The sequence below is a fragment of the Eublepharis macularius genome, chromosome 12, assembly GCF_028583425.1.
Source record: "Eublepharis macularius isolate TG4126 chromosome 12, MPM_Emac_v1.0, whole genome shotgun sequence".
NCBI lineage: Eukaryota > Metazoa > Chordata > Lepidosauria > Squamata > Eublepharidae > Eublepharis > Eublepharis macularius.
Window position 1 is genome coordinate 19,508,086 of NC_072801.1, and position 24,982 is coordinate 19,533,067.

A 24,982-nucleotide genomic window follows, 5' to 3' on the forward strand; every position below is an offset into this window, starting at 1 on the left:
TCCTTTTAATTCAGATAGAAGGGGTGTATTGTAGGGAGGGGGCCCCTGATGCTTTGCTAATGCGTTAGGGACCATAGACTTCACCACTATGTTGCCGTACGTGTTTGTTGCTTTAAATATGTACTCCTATATGCTACCTGTGCTTCATGTTGTCTAATGTCAGTCCTAGTATTGATTTATGTTCTGTTTCAGCAATTCTTCAACTCTGCATTGGATCCTTGCTAATGCTATGTCTTTGTAAACTTGTATTTATTTATCCTATGGCATTGTTTATGGAAATGTCCTTGATACTGATTGTATTAATCTCACGCTATGTAATCTGCCTTGAATCTCAGTGAGAAAAGCAGACTATAAATGACATAAAAATAAATAAAATACATCTTGGGTGTCTTCCGAGAAGGTAACATATTTTCCCTTTTTACTGCTGAGTTTGTTGCAGTACAAACAACAGAAGGACACCTGTGTGTTCAAGATCCCTCATTAGGGACAATTCCTTCCCTCTGCCTTTTCCAGTCCATCGTGCTTGTTTTCTCAGAGGATACTGGCATAAAATCAAGTACCCTATTCCACAAGAAAATGCTGCACGTATCTTTGTATATGTAGCCTATCAGCCAAAGTTTGCAGAAGCCAGTTGGCAGTCTGCCCAAATAAACGGGGATATGGTTGTCTCAAGAGACTCTTAAGCGTGGTAATCAGAACCCTCAGTGTTCCATCCTCGCTGTCCCTAGCTACAAATCATTCTTCTGCCCCCAAGATTAGCTGGAATTAAAACCCTGAGCCAAACAATAACTGTTTCTGTGATCTTTGATGGATATGTTTTAAGAGTACTTTAAAGCAACAGTTTCCTTCACCGCCAGTTAATAGTGAATTTAGTATATTTTGTGGTTTATCTGTCCTGACACCCTGGCTGGATAATTAGAACAACTCTCCCCAGCAGTATAGAACTTGGGAACATTCAAAGTATTTCATGTTTATTATATTGAACTGCTTTGCAACAATCTTGTAATGTAGTAGTAGTGCTACTACAGAGTGCTCCCGCGCTCTGTGGGGGGTCAAATTGGCCCAGATCGGGCTGCTGTGGAGCATAGGAATGCTCTTGCGCTCCGCAGCAGCCTGATCCAGGCCTGTTTCAGGCCCAAATCTGCCTGGATTGGGCCTGAATCAGTCTGAAATGGGCCACTGCGGAACGTGGGAATGCTCTTGTGCTCTGCAGTGTCCCAAATTGAGCTGGACTGGGGCCACAGGAGTGCACCCCCAGAGGCCCGTACCTCCCCCACCAGCCAGGTAAGCGGGGGTGGGGGTGAAGGGTGGGAGCGGAGGATCCCCTGTCCCCAGTGGGGGAATGGCAACCCTATTAGTGACCCCATGGCCATGGTGTTTTTCAAGGCACAAGATAAGCAGAGGTGGTTTGTCATTGCCTTCCTCTGCATAGAGACTCCGGTCTTCCTTGGTGGTCTCACATCCAAGTGCTAATCTTGGCCAACCCTTTTTAGTTTGCAAGCTCTGACAAGATTAAACTTAATCAAGGTTATTCAGGCTACTCCTAGTAAAGTAAGTCAATATTATTATCACTGTATTGCTGGGGTAGGGGGCTGACACGTTGCTTGCTTTAAGGTTACCTAATAAATCTAGAAGTTAGAACGGGCTTCCTGATTCATAATGTCTTAGTCACAGCATTATGCCTGCCATATATCACATTTTCCCCACCTTTTCTTTAAGAAGCTCAGAGTGATACACATAATTCTCTCCATTTTGTACTCTCAGCAACCCTGTGCGGTAGATTAAGATGAGAGTGTCTGGCCCTGAGTCACTCAGTGAGTTTCATAGCTGAATAGAGTTAGAATTTGGGTCTCCGCTGTTCTAATTTGGCACTCCAACCGCTTTGTCACACCCAGTCTTGTTCAGGGGTCCCTAACCTTTTTGAGCCTATGGAACGTTTTGAATTCTGACACAGGTGGTGAGTGCAAGTGCAAAAATGGCTGCCACAAAAGGCAGAGCCACACACACACAGAGAAAGCTCAAGTGCAAGGGAGAAGAGGGGTAATTTAAAAATACACTGGGAAAGTGGAGTGAGAGAGAATAAAGCATTATTTTAATCTGCATCTTCAATGGTCAATCAGAAGTCCTGCAGGGCAGGAACCCCACCTGGCCCCACCCACTTTCTAAAAGCGCTGGGGGCCAAGAAAAGCGTCGGTGGGAACCACATTGGGGACCTCTGATCTAGGCAGTAACACCGTACAGTGTATAACCAAGGGTATGACCTGCGTCCAACACACTTTTGCTCAAAGAGTTATTTGTAATGTGTAATTATTTTCAGAAAACTTTTCCTAGCAGTACTCTTTACTTTCCTGGGTTTCATTTGTGGTGGTTTGCATCAAACAACATGTACAGCTCTGCGGCCTTGCTCTTGGTAAGAATTGCTCGAAGTAGAGAAATTTGAATAGCAAATAAATACTGTGGACTAAATGCTTCAGCGGCTTTTGGGACACATTAGTTGACATCTGAGCTGAAACATTGGCAGTGAACAAAGATATAACAATGCTGATCAAACAGCCTGTGAGAGTAACAGGGCGTGACCTTCTGCTGGGAATTCATAGATGAATTGTGTGTACACCTCGGTTTGTGGTAAGTCACCATAGTCCTTGCTGCAAAGAATGAATTAACCAAGTCGTTAAGCTCAAACAAAAACAATACATGCTCCAGAGAAATTGTATAGCCAAGGAAGGACAAGGAAGAAATATGCACAAGGAAGGAGAATTTGGGAGAGTAGCAGAACTTCAGTCAACTTTATCTCCATATGCCCTAGTTTTCTTTCAGGACCGGAGGAGACCTACCAAGATCGTTGCTGGTAATGAGCATTGCTAATGATTGCGCTGTGTGCCTCTGTGGGACGCTAATTCTGAATGGGTTTCCGGGAGTTCAAGCGGTGTAGGTGTCAGCAGCACCTGTTGTCCTGCTAGCAGCAGGACGCTGCCTCCTCCCTTCCCCCTGGGATCCTGTGCCAGCTACCTCCTGAGAAAGAAACCGGCAGCCAGAGAGCTAAGGATGGTTTTTCAGCTGTTCTTTTTTTTGTTCTGATTAAAGTTCCAGGCAGTAATTCATCCAGCAATTTTCAGCCCTGGAGGAGTACCTGAATTAGAAGGTTGAGGTAAGCACGGGAGCGCTTTCTTTCTGTCTGTTGTCCAGAAGGGGATCATCTCTCCCTTTCCATTAGCTCTTGTTCTTTTGCACTGATGTCTGTTCTCCCATGTCACCCGTGGTTTCATGCCCTCTGCTGTCTCATCACGGATCTCTGTGCACAGTGCTCATGTTCTGAAATGAAAACTATCCTGTGTCAAGGTTGCCTTGGAAAAACAGATTCTTGACCTGAATCTCTCTCAATATTCCAGTTAGGAAAGGCACGTGGCTTTTATGATGTGGTCTGAGTTCTAGACAGGTGGCATGTTAGTCTGCTGTCACCACAGAAACAAATGTTTCCTGTGACACCTTAAGGACAAGCAGATTTGTTGTGGCTAAAGCGTTTCTGCCCACTTTGAACGGTGGTTTTAAGTATGATTTGTTTTCATCCTGGGTACCTACCCTGCATTAATCACATGTATTGTGGTACAGGCACACAGCACCATTGTCCCTATGCTAGTCATTGCACGTATTTCCTGAACGAGTAGCACTATTTGTATTTTCTTTCCTGTGCCACAATTTATTACAGTGTACAGCTGAACACATCTTATACAGCAGGAATAAAAATCTGTAGTGGAAACTATATTTTTGGGCAGTTTGGCATAGAGGCTTTAATAACTTGTACAAAGAATGAATAAATGAGAAAAATAAAGATGAATATCTTTTTTTTCCATTTTAACTTTCCTTCTTTTTTCTTTCATTTTCTGTTTTCCTTCTTTTGTTTCTTCTTAGTCTTTCACTAGAAAAAAAATCCAGTCTGTGCGGTTGCTGACATTTATTCTTTTAGACCTTTATATGGTGTTTTCCCTTCCCAATGGGGACGCAAAGTGGCTTGCAACATTCCCTTCTACGTTTTTCCTCACAACAAACACCCTGTAAGATAAGCTAGGCTGAGGGAGAGCAACTGGCCCAAGATCACCCCAAGAGCTTCTGTGGCAGGGTGGGAGTTTGAACCTGGGTCTCTGGTGCTTGAGGGGTGGGGGTTAGCCTGTGGCAACCAATGAGGAAGAGTTATCTTACACTGTTCTCCCTATCCTGGGAATAAAAACACAGGACCTAGATTTCTCCCCCAGGCCTCTGAACTAGCACACAGCAAACAGGAATCAAAATAAAGGAATTGGCTGTTGACCACTGGGGACAAGGGGGTCATTGAATGTGTGCCTGAGGTCTGTGTATCATATGCATATCTTATAAATATACTTATATAAACAACGATTGCTTTGTCCAGTGCGCTCTTTGATTACAATGCTGAATATGAAGTCTTAGTGCTTGATAGCTGATGAATAGTTAAGTGTCACTGGCTTAGAATAAACCCTGTATTCCATACCCATCTTGTCAAACAAGCTTCATTAAATCATAATAATATTAATAACAACTGCACTTTTATACCACTCTTCTAGACAGATTAGTGTCCCACCCAGAGCAGTGAACAAGTTAGTGTTATTATTATTCTCACAAGACAGCTGGGGCTGAGAGGAGTCATTTACTAAGCTCGTGGCAGTAGTGGGATTTGAACCAGTAGAGAGCTGATTCACAGCTGAACCACTTAACCACTGTGCTACAGCAGCTCTAAAATCCACTGAGCCTTCTTCAAGCAAGTATTCCTGAGGACTATTTAATGTGTCTCTGCCTTTTACATGTTTGTGGCAAAAGTAGTATTCAAAATTACTTTCCGCTGAGCTTAGAGCAGGCCTAGCCTTAAAATGTTGAAAGTGTTAAAAATAGGGTGGGGGTGGGAAACCTGTTTGTTCAGAAGGCCTGGTGAGGTTTTTTTGTGCCCCACTTTAGGAAATGGAGGCATATTAATATTTGTGGCGGATCACCTGTCAAAAACAGAAGTTGCTTTTGTTCGCTGTGGAGTATTCTTAATGCATATAAGCTATCTTTGAATGTTTTGCCAATAAGGAAGTTAAAGCCACATATTGGTCTGTTGGGGGAAAAGATCTAAGGAAGGCTGATTAATGATTGCTAATGTCAATGGTCATAACTTTGTCAAGCTTCCTGAAAGGGCCAGGGTAGAATCCAAGGGACAAAACAAGCGAGCTGGTGATCACAGGGCTCTGTAAAAAGGTAAATTGCATATATGTGCGGCTAAGATTTCAATCTGGGCCCCGCAGGAAGGGAAGAGGGGAGTAAACTATTCAACATCCCTCCAATTTTGTTTTGCCAACTGACGTTGGGCACCCATGTTGCCACTGCAGAAAGGGAAAAATTAGCATTATAAAAGGTAAGTCTTTTTCTTTAAAACTGTTGATAGCAGCACTGGGGACTTTGATTAGGGGTTAGTGGCTTGGCTAGCATCTTCCTTTCTGAATTATGGGTGCGTGTGTGTATGATTTCTGTTAATACAGCAAGATTCAGGTCCAGTAGCGTTTTAAACCAGCAAGATTTCCATGGTATAAGTTTTCGAGAGTCAAGAGTCCCTTCAGCTGATCTGACAAAGGGAGGTTTGACTCTCAAAAGCTTATACTCAGGAAATCTTGTTGCTCTTTAATGTGCTACTGCACTCGCTCTTCTACCAATATGGCTGTTCACCTGACTCTTACTTTATACAGACTGACAAAGATCTGTGATTTCTATCACATCTGTTTTTGGCCCTTAGCTTGGCTGGTTAGTAAGAACAGGTGATTTCCAATAAAATTTCTTGCAGTGAAATTTGGGGAAAGGAATCTACAGCATAATTTTCACTTGATCATAATGAGCGTGGGAATCTTTGGTCTAACTTTAAAAAGGCTAGATTCAGGTCCAGTACCACCTTAGAAACGAACTAGATTTCCAGGGTATGAGCTTTCTATCTTTAAGAGGCTAGAGACTGATGTGTATTCCATCAGCTTTTAAAATTGTTTTTGAACTTAGCTTCTTAAAACATAATTGTTCAAAATGCTGTTGTAAGGAAAGGAGCCCATCAGGCTCTCGATTGGATAAGTTTAACACTCTGGTTCAGGCTCTGAGAGCCAAACTAAAAGTGACGTCTTACACAGGTTGGACACTAGTCGGCTTCCCTCAAGTTTTGATGGGAAATGTAGGCATCCTGGTCTTGCAGCTGTAATGGAGAGCCAAGCTGTAAAACCAGGACGCCTACATTTCCCATCAAAACTTGAGGGAAGCCGACTAGTGTCCAACCTGTGTAAGACGTCACTTGTAGTTTGGCTCTGAGTTTGCACAGGCCCCAAACCAGGCCTGTTTTGAGAAAAGTTTCTCGACTCGCTGATCAGGCACATCTGCAAGTCATCGACAATTTCTTGAGAATTGGCCTTGGGAATCCGGGCAGAGTGCGGCTGTGGTCACTATCAAGCAGTACTCCCCATATTTCTCATGCTAGCACTGCCAGTTAAGTATCTAAGCCCTGATTGGTTCATGCTAAGTATCTAAGCCCTGATTGGTTCATGCTCTGGTGGTCTGACGTAATGCAGGCCTGAAAATTACTGTGGTAATCTCTAGTCAGTACCTGTCTACCAGCTTGTGTGAGAGAGGCTTTACTTCCATGCTTCCTGCTTTCTAGCAGGACAAGAACTGAATGTGCGCAGATTGGGCTCTAAAGCCTTTGGTAAGGATCTCAGCCATGAAGCCAGAGATTGCCAGATATGCAGTATATTAGAAAAGAGCAAGAGTCCAGTATCACCTATAAGACTAACAAAATTTGTGGTAGGGTAAGAGCTTTCATGAATACCTGAAGAAGTGTCTGAAGAAGTGAGCTGTGATTCACAAAAGCTCATCCTACTACAAATTTTGTTAATCTTATAAGTGCTGCTGGACTCTTGCTCTTCTCTACTGCTACAGACAGACTAACACGGCTACCCATCTTGATCTATCAGTACTATTTTAGTTAAGTGTATTTAGAATATCGAAGCTCTTATTTATTCTTGTGCTTGCCTTAATGCTTAACTGAAGAGTGGTTCCTGCTCAGCATATGCTCCTGAAATCTCTCTTTAATAAATTACGATATATTTACCTGCCTGAGTCCAGAGAGAGCCCTTGGGAAGGCTGTGCTCAGCACACAGGAAAGGGAAAAAGGGGCCTGGGGTCTTGACACCTGTGTAAGTATCTGGTAGAATTGCAGAGAAAATTAAGCATTTAATTCCTATGAAAGTACTTGCTCAGCTGCATCCAAAACCACCTGAATGAGAACTAATCCATAACGCAACCTACCATTTCTTTGAGGACAAACACAATACAACTATTTTAAGAACTGTCATTTAATTTTAATTAAGCAAAACAATAGAAATTATGGTACCATTTGGCTCTGCCAAAGTCTTAGATTTCTTGCCTGCAATGTCTCCCGCCTTGTATCTAGTAACTACGTAAAACAAGATAGCAGGTCAGGAGGGAAAAAAGACCTCCCTATCCTCAACAAATTGTGGTCTGGTTATCTTTATTGTTGGAGCTGTAAGAACAGAAGCTGAGGATGATAAGAAGTATTCTTCTTAAACTTGAAGACTTCCTAGCTTCCCTCTTTTTGGTCTTAAATTAAAATTATAGTTTGCTTCCCCTCCCTGCCCCCATTCAAGGAGACGCTTGTAAACTAATACAGCTCATTAAATTATAATCTGGCACTAGCAGCAAGCTTCAGTCTCCACTGTACCTTTCCAGTTCAGGATGAATTAAGAAGCTGTTGCACACCAAAACAATCTGATTTTTTTTGAGGCTGATGTTACTGTGTCAATGCAAAAACTTGTCATTTATGATGTTAATCTACCACATTTTTTCATGTATCATTTTAATTTTCTTTGCATCCCGGATAGAATCTATATCATTTAATAATGAATGATTGGGTAATAATTTAATATACTATTTTAAAATACCAGCATGATGTAGTTGTTAAAGTGTTGACTAGGGTGTGGGAGACAAAAGTTCAAATCCCTGCTCAGCCATAGAAATTCACACAAAGTTTAAACACTTGTATTTTATACTTTGGTTTGATTTAGGGAAAATAAGGGAGAGAGAATTTCATGCTGTTTCCCGTATCAAGTCTTGAAGATTTCATCTGAGGAGGTTACAAGAAGCCACTGCATGTGTGGTGTTCTTTTATCATTTCCAGATTTTGCTTTGTTTTCCGCTGTTTGTGTGGAAGGTAAATGTGCAAGATTTGGAGACGGAAAAGAATTTATTGATGCTGTTAGCTCTCCTTATAGCTGTAATGGGGAGAGGAAAGAACAAGCAAGCCCAGGCAGAATCTAGGTGCACATACCGCACCTTCCCTTATGCTCTCGGTATCGGAGTCCAATTTGCTTTTGTTGACTTGTCAGCGAGGACGTATTAAATTGCTTACTGCGGCTTTTGCTGCCAGCTATTTCCTGAAGACAAGATTGCAGATAATCAGCGTGGGTCTTAAAAAGAAATTTCTGATCAACAGTAAAATGACCTTTGTGCTGAGGTATTTATCCTTAGGTGAAAGTATCTATAGACTTTAAGAGGCTTTTTTTTATAAATTTTTTTATTTTTAATTGCTAACATCAAAAACTACAAGAAAAAGGGAACAGGGGGAGAGGGAAAAAACAACATATAAAAACACACACTACATCTACAAGTATTGTATTCCCTTCATAATACAATTATTTAAAGTTAAACTTTCTAATATGCTATTAGATTGGTAGATCTTATAAAATACAAACTACAGTCAGGATCAGGTCTTCTTCTCCCCCCCCCCCTCTGGGTCTCGGTCTCAGTTCTCTCTGAACAGCTACAGTAGCTGTGCTCCCTCCCTCCTCCCCACTCCCCCCTTCAGATTCTAAATCTTCTTCTTGCTGGAACTCTTGATGATTAAACACAAAGTCTCTCAGCTGTACTTCCGATATTATCTTGTAGGCTTGGTCTTTATATCTGAACCAGATGCCTTCCGGAAATAACCATTTGTATTTTATTTCACGCTTCCTCAGAAGAGCTGCAAACCTTTTATATTTGAATCTTCTTTTCCGAGCTAAAAATGGAACGTCCTTCAATATCTTAACCTTATTGCCCAGAAAGTCCAAGTCCACATTGTACGAATTATATAAGATGGTGTCCCGAGTCTTCTTAGATGAAAAATCAATAATAATCTCGCGAGGCAGCTGACGCTTCGTTGCATATTTTGAAGATGTCCGACAGACTTCCAGAATATCGCTTTTTAACTCTTCTGTAGTTGCCTTTGCGGATGATGCCAAAAGTTCCAACACCAAATCCTTTAAGTTTTCACTTTCCTCCTCCTTCACATTCTGATGATGCAATACCGTCTGAGCACGATCCACTTGTAATCCTATCAATTAATTCTCCAAAAGCTTTACTTCTTTGTTTGTTGCTTTCATGAGTACTGCATTTTCCCGAGCAGATTGCTCTGCCCCAGACGCTGCATCTTTAATGGTTTTCACTTCATTCTCAACTGAGCCAACCCTTTGTCCGATTTCATTTAGCTTATCAACAAAGGGCTTCATAGCTTCAACGACCGACCGTTTAACCACCTCTTCAAGAGTTTCTCCCTTCCCCTGTAGCGTCGCCAAAACCGATTTGCTCACAGCAGGGCTCTGCTTTTTCGTCGCCATCTTAGGTGGGGGGGAGACCGATAACTAAGTTCCGAAACTCAGTGACGGGGGAGATATCCGGACCTTCTTAGCTTCAACTCCCACCAATCCTTCGCATACGCTTGGAATAGCAGAAGGGCTTCGCTTACTTACAGGTTTTCACCTTAAATCTGCTTGTTGCCGTTCTCCATGGCCCGGCAGCACGCGATGTGCTGCGCAAGTCTGCCGGCCTCCGTAGGAGCAGACGGGCAATTTACCCCCTGTATCGACTTCAGGGGGCTCTTCCCGCAGCGCTCTGGACCCTGACCCCCTCACTGGGAGTCCTGGAGGTTAACCCTCGCAGGTCAACCACCCAGTCAGGCTGCTTGGCCGCTTCCTCCTGGACCTGTGGAGAGGAGCGTCCGACATGGCCGGGAAAACAAAACCGAATCAGACTTTAAGAGGCTTTGTTTGTACCATTCGCTGAACCAAATACCAAAATGTTCAGAAATTCTGCAAACACTTTGGATTTTCTTGTGTTTTCAAAATGACGAAGATGATTTTGGAGGGTTTTCTTTGTAAGTTGTAACAAATCATTCCTCGTCTGAAGACAAGCGGTTGGGAAACTAAGAAGGGATTGTGCCACTAATACTTTACTAGGTGAGGAACTGGAAGAACCCTGAATGGATTTTTAGCATGTTTTCCTTCTTAAATAACAGCGTAGGCAGACTGTTTGTGTGGGTTTGGGTCAGGACCGAGATACAGGGTTGTGGAATGTATCTTAAATTGTTATTGTACTAAAATACATAATTGTAAAAAAATAGAGCAGTTCTGATACAGAGAACCTGGGACGGCATATAAATTGCAAGGCTGTGCTTGTGGGGGTAGCCCAGAGGAGGATCTTCTGTCCTATACAAGTGTCTCATGATGAGTGACTGGACATGTTTATACATTTGACCAGCCAGTAATCCCAGGAATGCACCATGCAGTTAAATTTATGGTAAACTTTGTTGGGTACATCCAGTTGGGTTCAGTGGATTATAATCCTGAATTAAAGCAAATGTAGTCTATAAACAATTCAGCCAAAAATGTTATTGAATGTAATTTCTTTTTAAATAGGTTCAGAGTGAAGATATCACTAATGAAGAACTGATGCACTCTGCTGAAAGAATTTCCAAATACTTTCCTTGAAAAATGGCCTTTCACTACAATGATGCCTTTGAGAACCCAGACTACCATGACTCTGAAACACTGGAGCTTGACCGAGTGTATGTTGGAAAATGGATTTATAAAACTACAGACAATTGCTGTTGTTGAGTAACAGGGAGAATAGCGGTTAATGTCCATAGAATACATCTAGCTACTCATTCTAGTTTTGATCCTGATGTTGTGCAGCGCATATCAAGAGCGCCTTGTGCAAAAGAAACCTTGCTATGACAAGCAGAATTGTTGCTGAATGGGACTTTCTGACTAACAGTGCTATCCTAAGCAGAGTTATACCAGTCTAAGCCCATTGATTTCAATGGGCTTAGACTGGAGTAACTCTTCTTAGGATTGCGCTGTAAATGCACTCAAAGATGGCTAAATTCCTGTAGGAAAATTTAGTGCTTTAAAATGCTATGTGGAATACCCATTTCAGTTTAGCTTACAGTGTTTTACAGTTGATTTTTACAGCGGTGCAGTAATCTTTTAAAGTTTAAAACCATCAACTCCTGTTCACATAGGCAGAACGTCTCATATTCATTTAGTTTTGCTCACTCACAACTTCCAAATTAAGAATGCACATGAAAAGGCTTATTTTCTGGAACTAAGTTGATGCTCGGTGTGTTAGTACGGGCGTGCAACCATGGATTTTTTTTCCACCTTTAAAACTGAAATACCATTGAAAATACAGCAAAGGATGTTCTTATTGATGTATTGTCGAAGGCTTTCACGGCCGGAGAACGATGGTTGTTGGGGGTTTTCCGGGCTGTCTTGCCGTGGTCTTGGCATTGTAGTTCCTGACGTTTCGCCAGCAGCTGTGGCTGGCATCTTCAGAGGTGTAGCACCAAAAGACAGAGATCTCTCAGTGAGAGATCTCTGAGAGATCTCTGTCTTTTGGTGCTACACCTCTGAAGATGCCAGCCACAGCTGCTGGCGAAACGTCAGGAACTACAATGCCAAGACCACGGCAAGACAGCCCGGAAAACCCCCAACAACCATCGATGTTCTTATTGCATAATGCGTAAAAATCAGGGAATAGAAATTATGCAGAAGATGGCGCTATGAATCACTGAGACAACAGATTTACATTTTGATTTTCTATATGTCTGTTTACTTTATTAGCCCTGAATGTTAACCTTTAACTTCCGCGATGCTAAATTGTGTATATTATATTTGCACATTCTTTTACATTTTTTCAGTAGCTTTCAGTGTGTGCCGTTTACAGCAATTGTTGGTAACTCTTTCCCCTTTTCTTATCTTTTGTCTAGAAGACCTCGTTGGAGCGCTTCTTTTCATCGCAATCCTTATGATTCCTCTCCTTACGATCCCTATGATGATTACAGTGCAGAAGAGCAAAATTCACCAATGGAAATGCCTGTGGACTCTGTGCAGCTTCAATCTCCAGCTGAATACAGTCCGAGAGCTTTTGCATTTGAGACATCAGATTCAAATCCATATGGAAATGCACATAGTATGTTGTTGAATCACATGTATCTAAAGTATAAGACTGCTGATTATTTTAAGGGCTCCACTGCAGAATTTCTAGTCCTAATGCTATAGGACTTGTTATAAAAATCTTGTGTGTGTTTCTGTGTAATCTTAATGCATGGAAACCATGAGCAGCAAGGGAGAGTTTTTGTGGCTGGGTTGTGTATGTGTGTTTGCCCATTTGTACTTGGAAGACGTCTGAACTCAACTGCAGACTAGATCTCATGAGGTGCTTAACCTGTGTTTGGGCTATGTATTTTTCAGTTTGCAGGTGAGGGCTTGCAAAATTAAGAAAGCAATTCTAAGCAGATGTACTTGGAATCCTGCTCAGGTCTGTTTAGTCCTTATTCTCAGGAAAGTATTGCAGCCTAAATGTATTTCCATACACACAAGACCTCCCTGCCTGGAGAAAACTAATACATCAAGGAGACACGTTCTAGTCTAGCCTCCTCCCTGATGTGCTAGCTTTCCCTGATATGGATAAAAAAAAATTGTGTGTGTTGGGAACATTCAGTGGAATGTAGAGCCCAGATAAATTGCTTCAATCAGAATGGAGACTCTTGATCAAAGTGCTTCTAACTAAAGTCCTTGTCCTGTTGGTCCCAGTGGAGAAAGGGGATCTGAAACAATGTGGGTAATACCTTATATATTGGACCAATTTGGCTAAGATTGCTGTACTTCTTCTGCTGTCTTCAGCTTTACTGTACTTGTATCAGTCCTATTTGATACAACAGGCACGAAGCTATCACCCAGCCTAGAAATGGGTTGTAAATACTATCTGAAATTACATTTTTCACGACTCCAAAATGTGCCTCTGAGATCTATAACTTATTCACATTTTATGTTGCTATCAGGCACGAGTGACTTTACATGAGCAAAGGGGGAAGTGGCTGAGTTAATGAGGCAATCAGCTATAAAAAGAAACTGTGATTATATGACGAGTAGAGGTTCAATGCAATTGTCCTGTGTATTGGACCACATTGGCATTCAGGACTATATTTATTCTGGAATACAAACCTTGTCATCTACAGATGTCTCTGCAGCCTTGTTACTCTTTCAATAAACTTCTGTTAATGACAGGAAGAGCCACATAGTCTGTATTCTGTTTTTGTCCCCCTTATAGTTAATCCTTCATTTGACTATGAACCAGAATTTGCATACATGTTACCTACTTCCAGTGATACCTTTAATGATCATTATGTACACAGACCTGATACGCCAGATGGAGGTAAGATTATAAGGGTCAAATATCGGACAGCATTGTTGAACGGTGATTTTTTTTTTATACATAATAGTTATTGTTCCCAAATATTTTTGTATCTGATTTAAAATCTTTTCAGAAAGAATATTTATTAGAAGAAATGTTCCTTTGCTTCTGAAGAAGTGGGCAATAGTCCATTAATGTTTTTACTAGAATAAAATATTATGGGTGCCATAAGACTCCTGTCTCTTCAGCCATACACTTATGAAGCCTATAGACTCATAAAAAGATGTTCTGTTTAATTCCTCAGTTAGTATCATCCAGCGACGTAGCAGGCAAGAAGTGGATATGGCTGTCCTGGCACCTTCTAGTCTGCTTCAGTTGGACCCAGGATATAATGAAGAGAAGCAAAAGCAAGGTGAATGAGTTTTTTCTGTCCTTCCCCTTTCATTTGATCTATTGAAAAAATGTTGCCCCTCCCCAAAAGTTATTTGACAAGGGGAATGTGGGCATACATCTCTCAACCTCTGCATGATGTAATGGTGGGCTAGGAACTGTGATACCAGGGCTCAAATTCCCACCTTGCCACAAACACATGAAGCTGTCTGATACTGCATCAATTCAATTCAAATACTTTTAATGGCATACAAAGATCTAAGACAGCAAACAAGTCACTATAAAATTACAGGAAATAACAGAAGTCAATATCTTTATACAAAACTTGTATGAATCTTAAGCACACCCACTAAAAACTCCGCGACCACTTTAGAAATCACTTTATCATTATCCTTTAACAGAAAATGACAAAAAGATAGATTGTTCTGGTGTTCAATACGTTTTGGCAACCTCTCAAACATTCATACTTACCTGGCAGGGAAGACACCTTGATACTGAATCAAACCGTTAAGATTAGTGTTGTCTACTCAGAGTGGAAGCGGTGGTCCAGGATCTCTGAATTCCTTCACCTCACTTACAAACTGATCCTTTTAAATGGAGATGCTGGGGATTGAACCTAGGACCTTCTGCATGCCAAGCAGATGCTCTACCGATGAGCCATGGCTCCTCCCACCATAAAGTTTGCCTGGTGACCTTGTGCCAGTGACTCGTTCTTGGCCTCACCTAGCTCACAGGATTTTTTTATGAGGATAAAATGAAGGAGGGAAAAACATGTTGCCCCAACTTCCTTGGAGGAAGCAAAAGATACTGCTTTGAAATGTTGGGAGTGTGCCTGTCCAATTAATGCTTTCTGACACTGATACATTATGATACATTTTCACACTAGAACCAGAAATTGCTGTCTTTTATCATCTAGGATGTTACTTGCTGATGAAGTAGAGAGTGCCCTGCCCAGGCTTCCCTGGCCATAAACTGGAGCTGGCCGGCTTGAAGCCAAATCCAGTATGCTCTTCAGTGAAAGATATCTAGGAGGAATGTCTGCCAGATACTGGTAGAACCTCAGATCACATCGGCCATCAGTCTGATTAACAATATAAGTTTATTTCTGCTTCTGAAGTCTGCATTTTCCCATATTGCTAAGCGTATAGCCAATGTGTTTGCTCAGTATTCATATCCTTCTGTGTCACATTTCACTTACCAGGGTTGTCATTTGTTGTTAATTAATTGTATCTTTATCCCATCCCTCTTCCAAGGAGCACAGGGCAGCATGTGTGGTTCTCTCCCACTGCATCCTCTGATTCAGCCTCTTTTTGTTACTGCATCTCTTCACTTTCCACTCCAGTTTTAGTTTTCTCCGTTTTTAGCTTTAGTTCTTTCAGTTGTGTTTTGGCAATGTTAGATAACAGCAGGGCTTTTTTTCTGGGAAAAGAGGTGGTGGAACTCAGTGGGTTTGCCCTCAGAGAAAATGGTCACATGGCTGGTGGCCCCGCCCCCTGATCTCCAGACAGAGGGGAGTTTAGATTGCCCTCTGCGCCGCTAACTCCCCTCTGTCTGGAGATCAGGGGGCAGGGCCACCAGCCATGTGACCATTTTCAAAAGGTTGCGGAACTCCGTTCCCCCGCGTTCCCCCTGGAAAAAAGCCCTGGATAACAGTAATACGACTTCATACTACTTCATACAACTTTCATGTTTGGATTTTTTTATGCAGAAGAAAAGCTAATCCAAAATCTTGCCAACTTGTCCACCTGGGAAAGAATAAAAGCAATCAAGAAGATCCCAAAAACTATGAAAGAAAAGAGGGAGATCAGGTGAAAGCACATTGCATTTTGATGTTTGTAAATGCTTTGGGCATGCCTAGATTGGAAAGACTGACAAATAACTTTTAAAAATAACTCTGAGAATTTTTAAAAACTTCAGGTTTTTTCAGTAATTTTACCAAAATGTATTGAGTTCCTTTCCCAGCTGCCTCTGTGTCTTGGTATAGAAGAATTAGAAAACAACCGCATTTTTAAAGTTAATTAAAAAATTGTGGGTTATCATAGAATCATAGAGTTGGAATGGGCCATACAGACCATTTAGTCCAACCCCCTGCCCAGTGCAGGGGTTAGATCCAGCCAGCTTTCCCACTGCTAAAAAAGGAAAGAGGCTTCTCCTTTGACCATCTCAAGTAACTGTTGGGGATGGGGAGGGAGGTAACAGAACAAAAGCCACATGGGATGGGGCTGTAATAAAGAGGGAGAATTGATGAAATACAGCTTACGGGATTGGTTTAAGTCCATTTAGGACCCAATTTTATTTTCTCAATCAACTCAAACTGTGGGTGTCCTTTCTCTGATTGCAGTATATACATACTCTATGTGTTAATAAAAGACACATTTTTTTAATATTTCCAAAATGGCATAAATAGACCTTATCATGGTATTGGACTTACCCAGGCCAGACCTCTTCTGAACTCCCCTACTCAAATAAAGGGAACCATTCCTCTCTTCATCACATCCCCGTGAGTGGGCTCTGAGGCTGTTAGACTTCTGCAGTAGGGTAAGATAGGAGTAATTGTACAGGCTGTACTAGGCAAGAGGTCCTAGTCAAAGTGTCAAGGAGTCATTGAGTTTATAGTTAAACAGTCTGCAATTAGTCCTGTGAGAGCAGTGTGAGAAATTGGGGGTGGGTGCTAAATTAAGTGGAATGGTCTGGGGGAGCAAGAAGAGGTCAAGTAGGAGGGAGCAAGGCCCAAAGGGTACTAACAGTACTTGCACATAAGCAGGAGTGGCGCCAGGGTTTCTGGCGCCCTAGGCTGCCCCTACGCGCATGCACAGAGTGTGTGATGATGTCACTGCGTGTGATGTCATCACACAGCAAGCTGGCCCCATTGGTGTGGCAGGTGGCTGGGACGGCACGCAGAGGCTGCCTGCACTCCCAGTTTGGCATGGCAGGTGGCTGGGGAGGTGCATCTGCGTTCTCCCAGCCCTCCTGCTCTGTTGTTCCGCACACTGCCCCAGACGCCTGCCACACCTGGCCCACGGCTGCTGTGCCTGGCCGGGGGCATGTTGTTGGTGGCGGCGCGGGGAGGGAGGGCTGGCAGGCTGCAGCAGCTGCCGGCCATGCACAGCAGGCGGCTGGGGCGGTGCGCGAGCAGTTTCCCATCCCTCCCACTCAGCCGCCAGCGCTGCCGCCACCAGCTCCGCAGTGCGCGCCCCTGGCACCCCCACCCCCTGGCGCCCCCTCTGGTGCCCCCTCCAGCGCCTCAGTGCTTGAGGCGGGGGCCAGACCTGCCTCAGTGGGCACGCCGGCCCTGCGCATAAGACAGATCCCTTGTAGTATGTCCTTTTGACTCGAGTAAAATTTAGTTATAAAATTTAGTCCTTTTGCTCAGTTTTCTGAGAGGCAAGCCAGTCCAGAAGGGCAAAAAGTATTCTTTGCTTTCTTTCTATCTGAACATGCACTGGTAAGGTTACATCTTGCATTGCTTGTGAAATGTGGGACACCCAATCCGGTGCTTCTCTTGCTAATGTGGAACTATGAGGCTTATTTTGCAGGGCTTCTTCCTTGCTGCCGAGAAAATGGGGAGCATTAATGGGAAAGGTGAAATTCCTCTCCTGTCTTCTGATGTTTCCCAACAGATGCGCTCATCTATCATTGCATGGGCAGAGACATATCAACAGAGACATATCTAGGAAATGTGTGTTTGCTGATAAGGATACAGTTGTGCAACATGCAAGCAGGGGGTGTGATTGGGCACAAGTAATGGAGACTGGAAACTTCCAGTTAATTTTATGTCTGTATATCATACATTACTTTTTACTACTCAACAGGAATCATGTTCTTAGGGAGAAAACGAAGTCACACAACCAGGATGCTCAAATTAACCGTTGTACCCAGTGCTTCTACAACACATTTTTGGTAAGTGTAGCACATGGTCCTCAAGGAAGAAGCATTAAATGAGGATTTTCTAATGAAGAAAGTGCAATATAGTATAGTTGCTGCAGCATCCGTGTGTTCAAAGTAAAGGAATCTTCTTGGGATATTATAAGTTGTTGGGGCTAAAATTAAGTTGGATGTTTGGCTGCAATAAAGTTTGTGTACAGACCATGTGCTGGTAAAGTTATCATTGTCTTCTAAGTACCCATAGTTAGTATCTCTCTACATAAGGCATCTTACATGGGACGCTCAAGTATAGGGAGACACAATGTTAGCCGGGAAGCATAGTTTAAAAAGATAGAGCCAGCAGAGATGGCTCCTCAGAGGGTTTGTTAATTTCATCTTCACCTCCCTGAAGGGAAGGTGGAATTGAGAGAGCCTTCAGCTCTGTCTTTTTAAACTACGTTTCCTAGCTAACATTGCATCTCCCTACACTTGAGCACCCCCATGTAAGATGTCTTGTGTAGAGAGAGACTTATTTTTCTGGGTCTGGGAGAACAGGTTTTTTGTGATGTGGGGAGGGGTATAGCTTGTTGGTTATATAGTGTTATGCTGGCCTGCGTTCTACCACTCCACTAAGTAGAGGCCAGACAGCAATTTGTCTGGAATACTCCAGCTTTGGGTTTCCACCGTTGAGCAGGGGTTTGGACTAATGGACTCATCAGTCCCTTGCAACTCTAGCAGTGCAATCCTAATCAGAGTTATGGTCTTAGAAGAGTGTAACTGTACTTATGATAATTCTCTGGGACTCTGAGTGAAGAAATACTTCCTCTTTGCTTTATCAGTAGAGCAATAGCAAAGGGTAATGTTAAGATATCATGTGGTATGTAAATAAAAGGTATTCTTCTAAAGCTGTGCCTTGTGAGGGTGACCTTGTGATTAAAATAATGGACCCCTTTACATTAGTACAAGAGCTTTCTAAAACAGACAAGGATTTTGTTCTGTGTCTGGGTGCTGAATCCATCTAAAACAATCTTGGGACTGGTACTGATAATCACAAGACAGGTCTTTTAACTCAGTGCTGAGCCCCCTGGAAGGATCTAGGCATTAAACACTTGCTTATAGATGTGTCAAACAAGGATGTAGTTTGGAAAAAACAATGAAAAATTATGATTAAAGCACAGGCTGGAGACTGAAGGATAGTTTCCCCAGCAAACTGGACGTGGTATTTTTATATGCTAATCCAACCTTGAATTCTGGCCAACAGGGTTTTGTGCTGTTTTGGATTGTTTGATCAGGGAACACAGAGAGGTGAAAAGATATATGTGAATACACACCGTCAGGGCTTTTTTTCTGGGAAAAGAGGTGGTGGAACTCAGATGGTTGCCCGCGGAGAAAATGGACACATGGCTGGTGGCCCCGCCCCCTGATCTCCAGACAGAGGGGAGTTTAGATTGTCCTCGGAGGGCAATCTAAACTGCCCTCTGTCTGGAGATCAGGGGGCGGGGCCACCAGCCACGTGACCATTTTCAAGAGGTTCCGGAACTCCATTCCCCATTCGTTCCTGCTGAGAAAAAGCCCTGCACACCGTCATCTGGGGAATCTCTCTCAAACAGTTTTCAGCTAAAAACCATCATACGTCTTCAGCTTGATGGAATGGCGAAGATAAAAAATCACTTGGGTAGGCAAAGTGTAAGCCTTCGCCATGGCATATGGCCCAAAATAGGGTTGGATCCAGGTAGCTTTTTTATTTGATGTCATTGAATTATTTCCTGTAGTACAGCCCCTGTCCTATATGGCTTTTGTCTATGTAGGTCCCGTGATCTCCAGCACAGCTTTTTTGGGTGGTGAGAAGAAACCCTTGTCCATATTTTCACCAGTAGAAAGACTGTTGGATCCAACCCCTAATAAAATCTTACTAATCTTTTACTGATAAGTCTAGTTTAAAATATGTCAGAAAAATATTTCACATTGCATTTGGGCAGGGGAACGTGTTTCAGAAACTCAACAAAATCTTACTGTGAATTGTGTTTGTCATTTTTGGTAAATGCTGTCTAGGTTATATGCCTCTGAGCAGCAAGGTGCTAGTTTTAAACCTAGAGAAAAGCCAGCTGGAAAAGGCAGGTGTAGTTCTAGTAAAAACTTTTGTTTGTGTAAACAATCTAATAGGAAAGGTAAGTAATCCATTTAATTCACATGGGTACCTTTCTGAAAACACAGCTGGGTCATAAAGTAAGCCCAAGTCCCAATATTGAGTTGCTTATCTTCAATAAAAAATCTCTAACACAGTTCAATATAAAGTCCTACTTTAAAATTGCGGTAGACGACATAAAGTCATAATCCAACAGAAAGTTAAAGTGGATGGCAGTTAAAAGATGAAACAAAAAGCCTGTAAACCAATATAAACTAGAATTGTAGCCAAAACCGGCAAATAAATTAGCATAACATAGCCAACGTAATGCCAGCTAGCTTCAGGATAAATATTAAGGCAACCAAAATCATAACTGGGTGGTGTACTAAGAAAAGAGGTTCATGTTTTTGTCTCTTCTCTTCTCTCCTCCCCTTCCAGTCCTTTCGACGGTTTAAAAATGGCTTGTTAGAATGCTTTCAGTTCTTCCAACTTTGGCAGAAGACTCTCAAAGTCATTGGCGGCAAATTTGGGACCAGTGTCTGCTCTTACTTTGTTTTCCTTACTTGGCTTCTGATGTTCAACGTTTTCTCATTCCTTGTGAACTTCAGCTTTATCACAGTCCCTCAGCTTATTGAAGCCAAAGCAGATAACCTTTCGTTCACGGGGCTGGAGTTTTTCACTGGAGCTGTAAGTGTGTGGCTTTTTTTAAAAAAAGGGGGCATCTGAGGGGCAGGTTAGAAGTGACGAATGACACTTGAACGGCAAGTGAACAGTCTCACGTGTATTCCTCCCTGTTCACTTGCACTCCACTTGCACTCCACTTGATCACGTGATCGAGTGAAGTGTAAGTGGAGTGCAAGTGAACGGGGAGGAATACACGTGAGTCTGTTCACTTGCCGTTCAAGTGTCATTCGTCACTTCTAGCTTGGCCCTGAGTTGGAGTTTCCTCTTTGCATTAAATAATCCTAGTGTTATACAGAGCAGTTCTTCTAACTCTAGAAAGAAGCTCCCTAAATTTAAAAACAAGATGTTACATGGTAAAGAGTCCCCGTCCCTCTGTTTTGCCTTCTTATGCAGGGTCAAGAGGAAGATTCTATCTGCAGGAAGGGAAGAAATGGGTGGGCGGGGGGATTCCAATCTGCATGCAGACCCACTCTGGTTTTTGCGGCTGTGGAAAATGTGGGGCTCCCAAGCTTGTCTTTGCAAAGTTAAAGCAGGGGGAAGGTAGTCTTGTAAGGCAGAACTGGTGAGTAGCTGGGGTGATGCCTCTTGTCTCTTACTCACCGTTCTCCACTGCAAATGCCACCCTCTCCCCTCTCAATTGCTTAAAAATGCTTTCTCTCCAGTCAGGCATGGAAATCAGGGGAGCAAACAGCCCTGGAGTGGTATTGGTGGGGGAGAATTAGAGGACATGGGTGGGATGACAGACCCTTCTTCTCACATGCCAGCTGTCCTTTGCAAGTTGCTCATCTCCACCAAACTCATGATGACTGCCAAGACACTTGCCCTCCTTATTCAGGGGCAAGAGGATGAGCTCCTTGATATAATGCACAGAGTAACTAGCATACATGATATGTACATATTGTCCAGGTTTATAAAAAAAAATTAGGTCAGTGGGTGTCAAGATTTTAATAAAATCTTGTTTGATAGTATGCAGCACAGTCACCACTATTCCAGTCTTTGAACCTCTGGCAGCACTCCCGAACATCTGCTTTGCACATGTATGTGTTGCTTTTGCCCTTTCCTTGTAGGAAGTGACACTGATATGGCTGCAGTCTTACCAGCTGAGCTTGGTATAGTTTCTTTTGCCATAGAACAGAAATACTTTGGCAGTAGGAGGACCTTCGGGCTTTGGCTCCCAATGGAGTTCTCTGATCTCTATATCCTTTCTGTTATTTCAGGGTTATTTTAAAGAAACAGTGCTCTATTATGGTTTCTATACCAATGGGACCATCTCAAAAACTAAGAGCACCTCTCCGTATGACATGCAGTTGGCCTATATTTTCACCATAGGCATTTATTTCATCCTCTGCTTCCTGAGCTTGTTGTACAGGTATGTTTGCTTTATATGCCTCTTTTGTTTAAAACTGAAGTCCTTTTAATTACTGTGGGGGAGAACTACTAATCTTTAGAATAATTCTGAACCACCTACTTTGGCAGATGGTGCTTTGTTTGCTGTTGATTTAAGGTCAGGAAGGAAATATTTTCTGTCAGAGTCACTGGGGTGGGGCGGGCGCAAGTGAAATATTATGCAAAAATGCATGGAACAAAACCTTGGGATATCCGCGTTGTAAAGAACAGGAGGTTTCAGGATGCATTTTGAGTAGCGAAGCTGCAGAGTATATGTGTTTAACCCTTCACCCACATGCTTCAAATACTCTTCCAGATGCTTTTCCCATGCAAGATTCCAGATAGACATACATGCAAGGGAAGAAACACGTATTGAAAGCACCGGGGGGGGGGCTGTCAAGAACAGGTGAAAGGGTTAAGAGCATGCACACGTGCATGTGCGCATAGCTTCTCTGCTCAAAATCATTCCCTTCCAAATCTGCTTTTCATTTTAAGGAAGAAATTTATTTCAGAAACATGTCCGTTTCGGTTCAACACTTCCACATGGCGTTTTAAGAAATTCCGCATCCCTTGTTTAAAAAAGTTGCCTTGATCTTACTTTTAATTTTCTCTTTTTCCTTCTGTAACGTTTGTGCGTTTTCAGTGGCATTTCCCTTACCTGTTCCATCTTCCCCAATAGCATGGCAAAGTCCTTCCGCAGGAACTTTATTAACCCTTCAATGTACTCTGGGCATGCTGCCAAGCTTCTTTGCATCTGGGACTTCAGCATAACCAATGAGAAAGCCGTGAAGCTGAAACAGAGAAACCTCAGTACTCAGATGAAGGTATGAAATAAAAAGTATGCTTAAAAAAGAAATCAACTTCCTAAATAATCTCTGTTCTGTTGTATGATATTTCGTATGACCAAGAGCCCCTTTGCACTCAGCCGTTCTCCCATTTATTGTAATACTACCCTGCAGGGGTCATTTCGTAGAAAAAGAGCAGGAGGAACTCATTCGCATAACTCATTAGCATATGCCATGCCTCTTGCTATCACTGGAAGTGTGTCATTAGTATAACTGATTTGCATATGCCACATCCCCTGACATCACCTATCCTGGCTGTTTTGGACCCAATCCTGGCCATTCAGGACTGAAATTGGGCCCAAAATGGCAAAAAGGAGCTGAAAATGGCTGAAAAGGGGCCCAAAATGGTCAGGATCAGGCTGCTGCTGAGCAGGAGAGTGATCCACCACCTGCCAGTGGCCCGATCCGGGCCGTTTCAGCCCCAATCCAGGCTGAAACGGGCCCAAAAGGCTGAGAGTCAGGTGGGTGGGGCCACCTGACATGTGACCTCTTTGGGGAACTGCCGGAACTGTGTTCCTGTGCGTTCCCCCTCGAAATGAGCCCTGCTAGCCTGTAATTTTTTTCCAGAAAAAAGTTTCCTGAAGGGTTTGCCGTGAATCTCCCCATTGAGCAGACATTATGTCGTTAAGGAGCCCTTAGAATCTGTTGTACATTTTTTTCTTTTCTTATAAGCTATATGCTAAGGAAACAATTGAGAAACAATAGTTCCTCTTATGGCCACTTTCCCCAATCACGCTGTTGATTATATCTTATAAATCTTCTATCAGGGAATGACAAAATGGACTACAGTAGTAAAACTTATTCCAGTGGTACGAAAACTTCATGATAAAGGACTAGGTCCAGTGGAGGAATTGACAGGAGGAGTTGGTGGAGTAGCTTTTTCCTGCTTTGGCTAAACAGCCTGAAACTGCTCTCTGAAGACTGGGAGACAAGCAAAATTCGGGGCGCTGTAGTGACAAGTGGGAATTGGGTGGGATTGCCTCCTTATCTTTTTACAAGGCTTGCCTCAACAGAGGAGAGATTGTTCTACCTCATTGCCCCTCATTGCTTTAGTTCCCCATCCTGTGGTGCATTTCTGGATGAGGTTTCCTCAATCCTTAGATGTATTCTGGGACAAATTGTAGGGTGCTTGTGGAAGGCGGGGAAAGATCTGCTGTGCCAACTTATATTGTAAAATCCTTCTTGATAGATTGAGTTTGATTTTCATTTTTATATTAGATTTATACAGGAGGGGATGCCTAAGGACTTGCAGAAGACATCTCATTTCTCCCTCCCTACCATGTTCTCTTTCCTTTCACGCCCCCCATAGCATCTTCCCCTTTTCCTGGTTCCGTTTTTCCTTTTCCCCTTCTCAAACCTACTAAATCCCTTTTATTTGCCCCCCATATTCACCTGTATTTCTCAATTTATTTCATTCATATACTGCCTTTCTCCACAATGAGAACCCCAAACAGTCTTGCCTCCATATCCACAACAACTCCGGGAGGTAGGTTAGGCTGAGAGTGTGAAACTGGCTCAAAGTCACCCTGTGAGCTTTCACAGCAGAGTGGTTATTCAGACTTGGGCCTCCCAAATCCTACTCTGAAATGCTAACCACTACACTATACTGGCATCTTTGGCAGGGAGCTGCTGTTGAACAGTAGCAAGCAGCCAAGCCTGAGTGAGTTATGCAAGTCATGTGGTATCAAGTCATGAGGTGCTTGCTTCTAGGCCTGGCCTGACTGAGGGCCCTGCCCTCTCCCCTTGCCTTTTATTGACAGAAACCAAGCCTGGAATACTGACTTAACTAGTATGGTTGCCTAGCAACAGTCACTGAGAGCATCTGGTTAAATCTACAGTTGTTCCTTTTTATCGTTTCAGGTTTTTTTCCCTTTTCCCCCCCACAAACCTGGGGCATGTTTTAGGTGTGTAGGAAGATCTGTCTTGTCCATTCACGGCTCCAATCTCTGGATTTAAGTATCCTCAAATCAAGACCGCTTGGCTATTAGTATATAAGATGATGATTTTATTATGTGAGGGTATTTTAAAACATTTCCTAACCTAGATAGCCTAGATTAGCCCAACCTCATCAGTTCGCAGAAGCTAAGCAAGGTTGGACCTAGTTAGTACTTGGATGGGAAACCCACCAAGGAAGTCTAGG

At 42.8% G+C, this 24,982-nt stretch overlaps 1 protein-coding gene across 7 annotated transcripts in view; it reads left to right on the plus strand.

The window, feature by feature from the left end:
• Positions 1-24,982, plus strand: part of TMC5 (transmembrane channel like 5) — a 54,886-nt gene that overhangs the window by 4,295 nt on the left and 25,609 nt on the right. Inside the window, exons 1-11 of one of the 7 annotated variants that reach the window (XM_054992675.1) lie at positions 2,756-2,848; positions 3,085-3,148; positions 10,770-10,918; positions 12,122-12,324; positions 13,465-13,569; positions 13,853-13,960; positions 15,647-15,746; positions 17,751-17,838; positions 20,366-20,614; positions 21,829-21,980; positions 22,677-22,821. In XM_054992675.1, coding sequence (XP_054848650.1) covers positions 10,845-10,918; positions 12,122-12,324; positions 13,465-13,569; positions 13,853-13,960; positions 15,647-15,746; positions 17,751-17,838; positions 20,366-20,614; positions 21,829-21,980; positions 22,677-22,821 — 1,224 coding nt within the window. In that variant the 5' untranslated portion in view covers positions 2,756-2,848; positions 3,085-3,148; positions 10,770-10,844. Of the gene's footprint in view, positions 1-2,755; positions 3,149-5,164; positions 5,405-10,769; positions 10,919-12,121; positions 12,325-13,464; positions 13,570-13,852; positions 13,961-15,646; positions 15,747-17,750; positions 17,839-20,365; positions 20,615-21,828; positions 21,981-22,676; positions 22,822-24,982 lie in introns of those variants that run through there. The other 6 variants (XM_054992680.1, XM_054992674.1, XM_054992678.1 and 3 more) reach the window with 6 other exon arrangements.